Source organism: Hippoglossus hippoglossus, chromosome 2 (assembly GCF_009819705.1).
Source record: "Hippoglossus hippoglossus isolate fHipHip1 chromosome 2, fHipHip1.pri, whole genome shotgun sequence".
Classification (NCBI taxonomy): Eukaryota; Metazoa; Chordata; class Actinopteri; order Pleuronectiformes; family Pleuronectidae; genus Hippoglossus; species Hippoglossus hippoglossus.
In genome coordinates, this window is record NC_047152.1 from 11010248 (window position 1) to 11024166 (window position 13919).

Genomic DNA, 13919 nt, shown 5'->3' on the forward strand with positions numbered 1-13919 from the left:
TGATATTCATGGAGGGTCCCCTCGTGAGCGCCCTCTAGGTAGTTGATTAACAGGAGATGAGTCTGTAGGAAACGTTTGTATGAACATTTTAAATTTTCACATTAAAAAAACAAACCTTTTCTTCTTCTGTGGTGGTCTGACGACAGCGACTAACAATCAGCTCCCCCTGCTGTTCAAGAGCAGTAGAGCAGAAAACCAGACTTCAGTTGATTAAATAAAGAAACATTTTAATGAAATGAACATTCATCTGCATTTGGATGAAAACTGTTAAACACTCTTTGATCTTGGTCTTTAAAATAAAACAAATTTATTTCTGATGATTAATATCTTCTGACAAACTGAGGGGGCGGAGCTACATGGGACAGATTTACTGTTCAAAAATCACAAACATTTAAAGATTATTACAAATTTAAATTGATGTTTCCATTTGATTCGTGTTTACACTGAAAAAGTAAAATCTGTAAGATCAGAGTCACATTGATAACAAACAACCTCCAGGACTTTTATGACTTTATTCATTTTGTCTTCAACAGTCAGAAGAAAAGTTTTACAGTGAAACAAACGTTTGATTCAGACTGAAGCTTAACATCAACATCAAATAAAGAATTAATCATTTCTAAAATTCATCTTTTAGGAAACGATCTTCTGTTCCAACATGTCAGTAGGGGGCGCACTTTCCTCCACTGGCTTCTCACTGGCTGTCATGGTGGTGGGCGGGGCTTTTAAGGTGTGCTCCACCCAGTCCACAAAGTTGGCCATGTTGGCGTACACCCCATAATAACCAGGCTGTGAACAGCCCCGCCCCCATCCCACCACCCCCGTCAGGAAGTGGGTGGAGCCGTACTCTGTGACCAGCGGGCTGCCGTCGTCCCCGCGGCAGCTCTCCTGCCCCCCCTCCAGGTAGCCGGCGCACAGCATGTTGCTGGTGAAGTTGAACCGAGCTCTGGAGGAGCAGTGCGAGTTCGGGATGATGGGGGCGGTCATCTTGCGGAGGTTGGGGGAGACCGGAGCGCCGGGCGGGGCACCGGCGGACTCAACGTTGCCCCCGCTGGTTCTCTTACCCCAGCCCGTCACCGTGTGGTATCGAACCCGCAGCAGCTCCCGCTCTGCCAGGTCTTTGTTGGGAAGGCACACGGGGATGACGTGACGGTTCAAGGTGACGCGTCGGCTTAAGTGAAGCAAAGCGACGTCACTGTCGCCCGTCGCTGCGTCGTAACTTGGATGGACAATCGCCATGGCAACAGGAACCCTGTCCTCTGTGCCTTCTTCTACATCCAGGTTGTTTTCTCCTGGAGACGCAGAGGAAACCGTTATAATTTGACACAATAACTTTAGCATACAACTTTAGAACTCAACAGATATCTGCGTGGCTGCAGAAAACCACGTTTCAAGAGATCTGCACAGATTTGTCAAACTTGACTCTTTCCTTTGACGTCAGAACTTCAGTTCGTACTTTCAGTTATTTTGAACGGCAGCAGAAGTGGTTTTAACAACACACGTAACGAGGTCTTACAACTTTAAACTTTTAAAACTTTACAACTCGAGGAAAAAATGTTGTACAACAGAATTTGTAGTTTTGAGATTTATTCAGAAACATTCAAACTCGTATCAAACAAATACAAACACAGATAATTTACCTGCGACCACAACAAAGGCTTGTGCGTCGTTGCCATGGACACAGTGGGCAGCGGTGACGACCCAGTCGGGACGAATCAGAACTCCTCCGCAGTGACTGGTCAGGTTCAACTGAACCAGAACCTGATCCATAGAAAAGGGTTCATTGATTAGTAAAATGTCTGTTGATCAGGTTCAAGTAAACTTATTAATATTCTGAAGAGGTTCATGTCACTAACAGGATTAAATCTTGTTCATGGCTGTTATGAACACAGTAGCCTCTAGGTGGCGCTGGTCTCAGTGTTTACCTGCCAGGGACACGCTCCTGAGGAACACTGGTTGGCTCCCACCAGTCGGGTCTGACCCACGAGGCTCTGGTTCAGGCCCGTTTCCTGCGGAGCCAGCCGACCACACGGATACTCCGCTGAGAGGGAAACGACCGTCGTCCACAGACAAACGTTCAGTCAGCGACACGCAGTTTGACACGGTGTTTGTTTAAATGAGCATTTAGCTGCTGGTGTTTACAGAGAAGTGAGTGATTCTAAAAAGATATTAAATCAGCCACAGGTTGAACTTGGTTTCATCTGTTATGATGTCAAACAATATAAATCACAAACATATATTGTATTCAAACCTTGAGCTATACACTGTTGTCCATCGTCTGCCACTTTGTATCCGTCAGCGCAGGAACATTTACGTCTTTGTCCGGAGCCGTCGCAGAAATGTTGACAGCGTCCGTTCAGGTAAAGACACTTTAATGAGTCTTCAAACACTGAAGGACAAAAACTGAAATCAACAACTATTCTAATCTTTTTAAGCTCGAGTTAAACAAATGGGTTAGTTATTTATTGTTGGACTTGATTGTAACCGGACATGAGCAGAGACCAGTGTGCGTTTAGGTCTGAAAGCTCTGGCAGCTGAAAGTATGAGACCCAACAAACTGAGAAGACACTTAGACATCACACCCCAGTCACATGGTTGAGCTTTATCATCGTTGTAACAAAGTGATTATAATTTAATTTATTTTTTCTCTATTTTTGAAAAAGTACGGACTGATGGAGGAAAGTAGTGATAAAAGTACTTCAATTAAGTTGAATTTAAAGTTGTTGCACTATTCTTTGAAAAAAGTGGCAAATGTCACAAAAAGTTGTTTGAAAAAGGTTTTTTATTTGCACATCAGAAATGTGAGAAAGTGTATGTTATTTAAATACACACTTGGCCCATTTTGTCATAGCTTTGTTGGGGCAGGGTAGCGGGGGGGGGGGGGGGGGGGGCAGGAAAGGTTTGAGAACCACTGGTTAATGACAGTGACTGTTCCTGTGATGATTCCTTAAAGAGTGTGCACCCTCTATTAGTGCACGTCCAGGTGTCGAGCACCCCCCCCCGACCACCACAGGGAAGGTTCAACAGATCTCTTCTTCCAGATGGAATCTCGCTGGGAGGCTCGTCATCACTAAGACAGGATCCATAAGACCTGATCTGTTTCTACAACAGGAAGTTAAGTTTGTTTGATCTTTATGTTTCACAACAATCAGACTAAAGCATAACATAAGTTAAACATAATGATAATATGTTCAGGCCTTGCATTACACTCTAATTCAAGTCTCAATATCAATATATGAATCATAACCAGCATACATCAACACACTGATTAATCATGACTTCTTAATAGAACCATTCTGACTAAAGTATTAAATATCACCTTGATCTAGTATTAGGACAAATGATGATAACACAGCTGTTACCTATGGCTCTGTAATGCCCTCTCTCTTGTGAGAGCACTTCTTCAAAAATAACAGTCCAATAATAATGATCAATATGATATTTTAACATCTTCTGTCAGCGTGTGCCACTAACCAGTTAACACTGCTTTTATAACCAGTTAACACTGCTTTTATAACCAGTTAACACTGTCTTTATAACCAGTTAACACTGCTTTTATAACCAGTTAACACTGCTTTTATAACCAGTTAACACTGCCTTTATAACCAGTTAACACTGTCTTTATAACCAGTTAACACTGCTTTTATAACCAGTTAACACTGTCTTTATAACCAGTTAACACTGCTTTTATAACCAGTTAACACTGCCTTTATAACCAGTTAACACTGTCTTTATAACCAGTTAACACTGCTTTTATAACCAGTTAACACTGTCTTTATAACCAGTTAACACTGCTTTTATAACCAGTTAACACTGCCTTTATAACCAGTTAACACTGTCTTTATAACCAGTTAACACTGCCTTTATAACCAGTTAACACTGCTTTTATAACCAGTTAACACTGCCTTTATAACCAGTTAACACTGCCTTTATAACCAGTTAACACTGTCTTTATAACCAGTTAACACTGCCTTTATAACCAGTTAACACTGCTTTTATAACCAGTTAACACTGCCTTTATAACCAGTTAACACTGTCTTTATAACCAGTTAACACTGTCTTTATAACCAGTTAACACTGCCTTTATAACCAGTTAACACTGCTTTTATAACCAGTTAACACTGCCTTTATAACCAGTTAACACTGTCTTTATAACCAGTTAACACTGCTTTTATAACCAGTTAACACTGCTTTTATAACCAGTTAACACTGTCTTTATAACCAGTTAACACTGCCTTTATAACCAGTTAACACTGCCTTTATAACCAGTTAACACTGCCTTTATAACCAGTTAACACTGCCTTTATAACCAGTTAACACTGTCTTTATAACCAGTTAACACTGTCCTTATAACCAGTTAACACTGTCTTTATAACCAGTTAACACTGCCTTTATAACCAGTTAACACTGCCTTTATAACCAGTTAACACTGCTTTTATAACCAGTTAACACTGTCTTTATAACCAGTTAACACTGCCTTTATAACCAGTTAACACTGCTTTTATAACCAGTTAACACTGCCTTTATAACCAGTTAACACTGTCTTTATAACCAGTTAACACTGCCTTTATAACCAGTTAACACTGTCTTTATAACCAGTTAACACTGCCTTTATAACCAGTTAACACTGCTTTTATAACCAGTTAACACTGTCTTTATAACCAGTTAACACTGTCTTTATAACCAGTTAACACTGCCTTTATAACCAGTTAACACTGTCTTTATAACCAGTTAACACTGCTTTTATAACCAGTTAACACTGTCTTTATAACCAGTTAACACTGTCTTTATAACCAGTTAACACTGCTTTTATAACCAGTTAACACTGTCTTTATAACCAGTTAACAGTCTTTATAACCAGTTAACACTGCCTTTATAACCAGTTAACACTGCTTTTATAACCAGTTAACACTGTCTTTATAACCAGTTAACACTGCCTTTATAACCAGTTAACACTGCTTTTATAACCAGTTAACACTGCCTTTATAACCAGTTAACACTGCCTTTATAACCAGTTAACACTGCTTTTATAACCAGTTAACACTGCTTTTATAACCAGTTAACACTGTCTTTATAACCAGTTAACACTGCTTTTATAACCAGTTAACACTGCTTTTATAACCAGTTAACACTGTCTTTATAACCAGTTAACACTGCTTTTATAACCAGTTAACACTGCTTTTATAACCAGTTAACACTGTCTTTATAACCAGTTAACACTGTCTTTATAACCAGTTAACACTGTCCTTATAACCAGTTAACACTGCTTTTATAACCAGTTAACACTGCTTTTATAACCAGTTAACACTGTCTTTATAACCAGTTAACACTGCTTTTATAACCAGTTAACACTGCTTTTATAACCAGTTAACACTGTCTTTATAACCAGTTAACACTGCTTTTATAACCAGTTAACACTGCTTTTATAACCAGTTAACACTGTCTTTATAACCAGTTAACACTGCTTTTATAACCAGTTAACACTGCTTTTATAACCAGTTAACACTGTCTTTATAACCAGTTAACACTGCTTTTATAACCAGTTAACACTGCTTTTATAACCAGTTAACACTGTCTTTATAACCAGTTAACACTGCTTTTATAACCAGTTAACACTGCTTTTATAACCAGTTAACACTGTCTTTATAACCAGTTAACACTGCTTTTATAACCAGTTAACACTGTCTTTATAACCAGTTAACACAGTCTTTATAACCAGTTAACACTGCCTTTATAACCAGTTAACACTGTCTTTATAACCAGTTAACACTGTCTTTATAACCAGTTAACACTGCTTTTATAACCAGTTAACACTGTCTTTATAACCAGTTAACACTGCTTTTATAACCAGTTAACACTGTCTTTATAACCAGTTAACACTGCTTTTATAACCAGTTAACACTGTCTTTATAACCAGTTAACACTGTCTTTATAACCAGTTAACACTGTCTTTATAACCAGTTAACACTGCCTTTATAACCAGTTAACACTGCCTTTATAACCAGTTAACACTGTCTTTATAACCAGTTAACACTGCTTTTATAACCAGTTAACACTGCCTTTATAACCAGTTAACACTGTCTTTATAACCAGTTAACACTGCCTTTATAACCAGTTAACACTGCTTTTATAACCAGTTAACACTGTCTTTATAACCAGTTAACACTGCCTTTATAACCAGTTAACACTGCCTTTATAACCAGTTAACACTGCTTTTATAACCAGTTAACACTGCCTTTATAACCAGTTAACACTGCCTTTATAACCAGTTAACACTGCTTTTATAACCAGTTAACACTGTCTTTATAACCAGTTAACACTGCCTTTATAACCAGTTAACACTGCCTTTATAACCAGTTAACACTGCCTTTATAACCAGTTAACACTGTCTTTATAACCAGTTAACACTGTCTTTATAACCAGTTAACACTGCTTTTATAACCAGTTAACACTGTCTTTATAACCAGTTAACACTGCTTTTATAACCAGTTAACACTGCCTTTATAACCAGTTAACACTGTCTTTATAACCAGTTAACACTGCTTTTATAACCAGTTAACACTGCTTTTATAACCAGTTAACACTGCTTTTATAACCAGTTAACACTGTCTTTATAACCAGTTAACACTGCTTTTATAACCAGTTAACACTGTCTTTATAACCAGTTAACACTGCTTTTATAACCAGTTAACACTGTCTTTATAACCAGTTAACACTGTCTTTATAACCAGTTAACACTGCCTTTATAACCAGTTAACACTGCTTTTATAACCAGTTAACACTGCTTTTATAACCAGTTAACACTGCTTTTATAACCAGTTAACACTGTCTTTATAACCAGTTAACACTGTCCTTATAACCAGTTAACACTGCTTTTATAACCAGTTAACACTGTCTTTATAACCAGTTAACACTGTCTTTATAACCAGTTAACACTGCCTTTATAACCAGTTAACACTGCTTTTATAACCAGTTAACACTGCTTTTATAACCAGTTAACACTGCTTTTATAACCAGTTAACACTGTCTTTATAACCAGTTAACACTGCTTTTATAACCAGTTAACACTGTCTTTATAACCAGTTAACACTGCTTTTATAACCAGTTAACACTGTCTTTATAACCAGTTAACACTGCCTTTATAACCAGTTAACACTGCTTTTATAACCAGTTAACACTGCCTTTATAACCAGTTAACACTGCTTTTATAACCAGTTAACACTGTCTTTATAACCAGTTAACACTGTCTTTATAACCAGTTAACACTGTCTTTATAACCAGTTAACACTGTCTTTATAACCAGTTAACACTGCTTTTATAACCAGTTAACACTGTCTTTATAACCAGTTAACACTGCTTTTATAACCAGTTAACACTGTCTTTATAACCAGTTAACACTGCTTTTATAACCAGTTAACACTGCCTTTATAACCAGTTAACACTGTCTTTATAACCAGTTAACACTGCTTTTATAACCAGTTAACACTGCTTTTATAACCAGTTAACACTGTCTTTATAACCAGTTAACACTGCTTTTATAACCAGTTAACACTGTCTTTATAACCAGTTAACACTGCTTTTATAACCAGTTAACACTGCTTTTATAACCAGTTAACACTGTCTTTATAACCAGTTAACACTGCCTTTATAACCAGTTAACACTGCTTTTATAACCAGTTAACACTGCCTTTATAACCAGTTAACACTGCTTTTATAACCAGTTAACACTGTCTTTATAACCAGTTAACACTGCTTTTATAACCAGTTAACACTGCTTTTATAACCAGTTAACACTGTCTTTATAACCAGTTAACACTGCTTTTATAACCAGTTAACACTGTCTTTATAACCAGTTAACACTGTCTTTATAACCAGTTAACACTGTCTTTATAACCAGTTAACACTGCCTTTATAACCAGTTAACACTGCTTTTATAACCAGTTAACACTGCCTTTATAACCAGTTAACACTGCTTTTATAACCAGTTAACACTGTCTTTATAACCAGTTAACACTGCTTTTATAACCAGTTAACACTGCCTTTATAACCAGTTAACACTGTCTTTATAACCAGTTAACACTGCTTTTATAACCAGTTAACACTGTCTTTATAACCAGTTAACACTGCTTTTATAACCAGTTAACACTGTCTTTATAACCAGTTAACACTGTCTTTATAACCAGTTAACACTGTCTTTATAACCAGTTAACACTGCCTTTATAACCAGTTAACACTGCTTTTATAACCAGTTAACACTGCCTTTATAACCAGTTAACACTGCTTTTATAACCAGTTAACACTGCTTTTATAACCAGTTAACACTGTCTTTATAACCAGTTAACACTGCTTTTATAACCAGTTAACACTGTCTTTATAACCAGTTAACACTGCTTTTATAACCAGTTAACACTGTCTTTATAACCAGTTAACACTGCCTTTATAACCAGTTAACACTGTCTTTATAACCAGTTAACACTGCTTTTATAACCAGTTAACACTGCTTTTATAACCAGTTAACACTGCCTTTATAACCAGTTAACACTGCCTTTATAACCAGTTAACACTGCCTTTATAACCAGTTAACACTGTCTTTATAACCAGTTAACACTGCCTTTATAACCAGTTAACACTGTCTTTATAACCAGTTAACACTGCCTTTATAACCAGTTAACACTGTCTTTATAACCAGTTAACACTGCCTTTATAACCAGTTAACACTGTCTTTATAACCAGTTAACACTGCCTTTATAACCAGTTAACACTGTCTTTATAACCAGTTAACACTGTCTTTATAACCAGTTAACACTGTCTTTATAACCAGTTAACACTGTCTTTATAACCAGTTAACACTGCTTTTATAACCAGTTAACACTGTCTTTATAACCAGTTAACACTGTCTTTATGACCAGTTAACACTGCTTTTATAACCAGTTAACACTGCTTTTATAACCAGTTAACACTGCCTTTATAACCAGTTAACACTGCTTTTATAACCAGTTAACACTGTCTTTATAACCAGTTAACACTGCCTTTATAACCAGTTAACACTGTCTTTATAACCAGTTAACACTGCCTTTATAACCAGTTAACACTGTCTTTATAACCAGTTAACACTGCCTTTATAACCAGTTAACACTGTCTTTATAACCAGTTAACACTGTCTTTATAACCAGTTAACACTGCTTTTATAACCAGTTAACACTGTCTTTATAACCAGTTAACACTGCCTTTATAACCAGTTAACACTGTCTTTATAACCAGTTAACACTGCCTTTATAACCAGTTAACACTGCCTTTATAACCAGTTAACACTGTCTTTATAACCAGTTAACACTGTCTTTATAACCAGTTAACACTGCCTTTATAACCAGTTAACACTGTCTTTATAACCAGTTAACACTGTCTTTATAACCAGTTAACACTGTCTTTATAACCAGTTAACACTGCTTTTATAACCAGTTAACACTGCCTTTATAACCAGTTAACACTGTCTTTATAACCAGTTAACACTGCTTTTATAACCAGTTAACACTGCCTTTATAACCAGTTAACACTGCCTTTATAACCAGTTAACACTGTCTTTATAACCAGTTAACACTGCCTTTATAACCAGTTAACACTGTCTTTATAACCAGTTAACACTGCCTTTATAACCAGTTAACACTGTCTTTATAACCAGTTAACACTGCCTTTATAACCAGTTAACACTGTCCTTATAACCAGTTAACACTGCTTTTATAACCAGTTAACACTGTCTTTATAACCAGTTAACACTGCCTTTATAACCAGTTAACACTGTCTTTATAACCAGTTAACACTGCCTTTATAACCAGTTAACACTGCCTTTATAACCAGTTAACACTGCCTTTATAACCAGTTAACACTGTCTTTATAACCAGTTAACACTGTCTTTATAACCAGTTAACACTGCCTTTATAACCAGTTAACACTGCCTTTATAACCAGTTAACACTGTCTTTATAACCAGTTAACACTGTCTTTATAACCAGTTAACACTGTCTTTATAACCAGTTAACACTGTCTTTATAACCAGTTAACACTGCTTTTATAACCAGTTAACACTGCCTTTATAACCAGTTAACACTGTCTTTATAACCAGTTAACACTGCCTTTATAACCAGTTAACACTGTCCTTATAACCAGTTAACACTGTCTTTATAACCAGTTAACACTGCCTTTATAACCAGTTAACACTGTCTTTATAACCAGTTAACACTGCCTTTATAACCAGTTAACACTGCTTTTATAACCAGTTAACACTGTCTTTATAACCAGTTAACACTGCCTTTATAACCAGTTAACACTGTCTTTATAACCAGTTATCACTGCTTTTATAACCAGTTAACACTGCCTTTATAACCAGTTAACACTGTCTTTATAACCAGTTAACACTGCTTTTATAACCAGTTAACACTGTCTTTATAACCAGTTAACACTGCCTTTATAACCAGTTAACACTGCTTTTATAACCAGTTAACACTGCTTTTATAACCAGTTAACACTGCCTTTATAACCAGTTAACACTGCCTTTATAACCAGTTAACACTGCTTTTATAACCAGTTAACACTGCTTTTATAACCAGTTAACACTGCCTTTATAACCAGTTAACACTGCTTTTATAACCAGTTAACACTGCCTTTATAACCAGTTAACACTGTCTTTATAACCAGTTAACACTGTCTTTATAACCAGTTAACACTGTCTTTATAACCAGTTAACACTGCCTTTATAACCAGTTAACACTGCCTTTATAACCAGTTAACACTGTCTTTATAACCAGTTAACACTGCTTTTATAACCAGTTAACACTGCCTTTATAACCAGTTAACACTGCTTTTATAACCAGTTAACACTGCCTTTATAACCAGTTAACACTGCTTTTATAACCAGTTAACACTGTCTTTATAACCAGTTAACACTGCCTTTATAACCAGTTAACACTGTCTTTATAACCAGTTAACACTGCCTTTATAACCAGTTAACACTGCTTTTATAACCAGTTAACACTGTCTTTATAACCAGTTAACACTGCTTTTATAACCAGTTAACACTGCCTTTATAACCAGTTAACACTGCCTTTATAACCAGTTAACACTGCTTTTATAACCAGTTAACACTGCCTTTATAACCAGTTAACACTGCTTTTATAACCAGTTAACACTGCCTTTATAACCAGTTAACACTGCCTTTATAACCAGTTAACACTGTCTTTATAACCAGTTAACACTGCCTTTATAACCAGTTAACACTGCTTTTATAACCAGTTAACACTGCCTTTATAACCAGTTAACACTGCCTTTATAACCAGTTAACACTGCTTTTATAACCAGTTAACACTGTCTTTATAACCAGTTAACACTGCTTTTATAACCAGTTAACACTGCCTTTATAACCAGTTAACACTGTCTTTATAACCAGTTAACACTGCCTTTATAACCAGTTAACACTGCTTTTATAACCAGTTAACACTGTCTTTATAACCAGTTAACACTGTCTTTATAACCAGTTAACACTGCTTTTATAACCAGTTAACACTGTCTTTATAACCAGTTAACACTGTCTTTATAACCAGTTAACACTGTAAATAAAAGAGTTGCTCCAGTTGCTAAATTACATGTAAAAGTGTTTCTATTTCCAAAGCATAACTGTTTTGGAACTGGGACCCTCTGTCTCCCAGTTCACTCCCAGCTCACTCCCAGTTCACTCCCAGCTCACTCCCAGTTCACTCCCAGCTCACTCCCAGCTCACTCCCAGTTCACTCCCAGCTCACTCCCAGTTCACTCCCAGCTCACTCCCAGCTCACTCCCAGTTCACTCCCAGCTCACTCCCAGCTCACTCCCAGCTCACTCCCAGTTCACTCCCAGCTCACTCCCAGTTCACTCCCAGCTCACTCCCAGCTCACTCCCAGTTCACTCCCAGTTCACTCCCAGCTCCACCAACTTGAACAGACTTCCAGTGACTGGTCTCAACTCCACTTCCTGTTCTGATCTCACTCACCATCGATCATGCAGGTGCAGAGTGATCTGTCAATCACGTAGAGCTGGAGGCGGGACATGATCTAACTCTCACTTCTGAGTGGCTGATCTCACTCGACCTATCGAGGCGGATCCTTGATGTACGTTTTAACCCTTTATTGTAACTGGGTTACGTGATTTATTGTTGGACTCGATTGTAACCGGAATATTTTTGGGTCGAATAAAAAAAGACTTTATCCCCAAATCAAAATTGTTTGAGTAAATGAAACTAAAAGTGAGCAGAGTTAAAAGATGTCTTTGATTTTGGTGATTATTTAATTTACATTTGGTCCTTTGGTTGTGGAAACTCTGGAATGGATTCAGATGATATGTGTTTATATTCTATACATGATGATGATTAACCACTGAGATGAAATAAAAGCTGCGTCCAGGTGACGTGACCTTCAAATGATTTTTAAACACTTTAGTATTGTTTTTAAAAGTCATGTTTTTACCTGTCTGACAGTATCGTCCTTCAAATCCCTCCGGACACACACAGTCATAGCTGCTTCCCACGTAAACACATGACCCGTTGTTCTGACACGGGTTCTCCAGACACGGGTCACGACCTCACGGGAAACACACTCACTACATTTAAATGATTTTATTCCAGTTTTTAAAGGTTCCTTCAATTTTATATATGATCAAATAATAAAGAACCAACGTAAATCACATGAAAGTGAAAATACAGACGACACAATAAAAAACACTGATGATCACATGTCACAGAGAAAAGAAACAAAGAATGAGGATCAATAAAAGTCCAGATACGGACCAATCAGTACCAATCAAGACTAATCAAGACTAATCAGTACCTGACTCATCACAGTCCATCAGTATATTAATCACAGCTGTCAACACACTGATTATAGATCATGTGACCAGGTCAGAGATACTCACGGTCGTACGTCAGCCAGAACTGTTTCTATAGAAACAACAAAACAACAGCGATCAGGACAATACTGCATCTCTATATGTATATATATATATTATTGATACATATATCGATTATATTTATATATATATATATATATAGATAGAGATATATATTTCAGTGATTATATAAAGACGACCAGTGACTGTATATATAGATGATCTGTGTGTATATAAATATATATAAATCTAATCTGTATATCGACTGACCGTCTGGTGGTCGTCTTCAAACACCTCTCGAGCTTCTTCGTAGTCACAGATTTCTTCGACACACTCTCTCTCCAGGTTTCCTTGTTTTAGCTCCTCCAGGAAGCCGCTGTTTGCTCGACGGCTTCTCGGCAGCAGCGTGTTCGCTTCCCGTTTCTCCACAAACACTCGGAGACAAACCAACAAAGTCACCAGCTGTGTTTGAGCTTCGTGTTTTACAGTGTTCATCAGTGAACTGCGGTAAATCAAATCTTCATTTAATGGAAAGTTTCCTCGGGGATGAAAACATGGAATTAATCTGTAAAAGTTTCCACAGTTTGGAAATAATTATAATTTTTAATGGAGACCCTAACCCGTTGCCATAGTTACTAAGAAACTGTTTGATTTGAGAAGTTTTATCTGAGAAAACAGAATAAAGAGTATAAAATAAAGTGTCACTACTGAGACTGATTTTAAAAAGTATTTCAGAAGAAACTCGTACATTAATAATTCCCTTCACATGCTGTATGTATGTTTGATCATCACATGAGAGGTAAATGATTGGTTGTGGAACAGGAAGTGAGGCTGTGTGAAGGTGTGTGTTTTACCTGCAGCCGCAGCGATGCTGAGCAGCAGAGTCCAGACGATGCAGCAGCTCCTCATGATGACTGGTCCTCACTGACGCACTAAAACCTGCTGCTCCCTGTGAGGGGCCAAGCTGTCCCACCCCCTGGGCCCCTGACCCCTGACCCCTGACCCCTGACCCCG

General features: G+C 37.2%; 1 protein-coding gene across 1 annotated transcript; it reads right to left on the minus strand.

The window, feature by feature from the left end:
- Positions 1 to 493: 493 nt before the first annotated feature.
- f7i (coagulation factor VIIi) lies at positions 494 to 13848 on the minus strand. Its single transcript, XM_034604555.1, has 8 exons — positions 13760 to 13848; positions 13176 to 13339; positions 12933 to 12957; positions 12488 to 12601; positions 2249 to 2386; positions 1923 to 2038; positions 1638 to 1758; positions 494 to 1289 (listed from the first exon to the last, which is right to left on the minus strand). The coding sequence occupies exons 1-8, from the start codon at positions 13812 to 13814 to the stop codon at positions 631 to 633; spliced, it is 1392 nt and encodes a 463-aa protein (XP_034460446.1). The 5' UTR covers positions 13815 to 13848; the 3' UTR covers positions 494 to 630.
- Between the last annotated feature and the right edge of the window lie 71 nt (positions 13849 to 13919).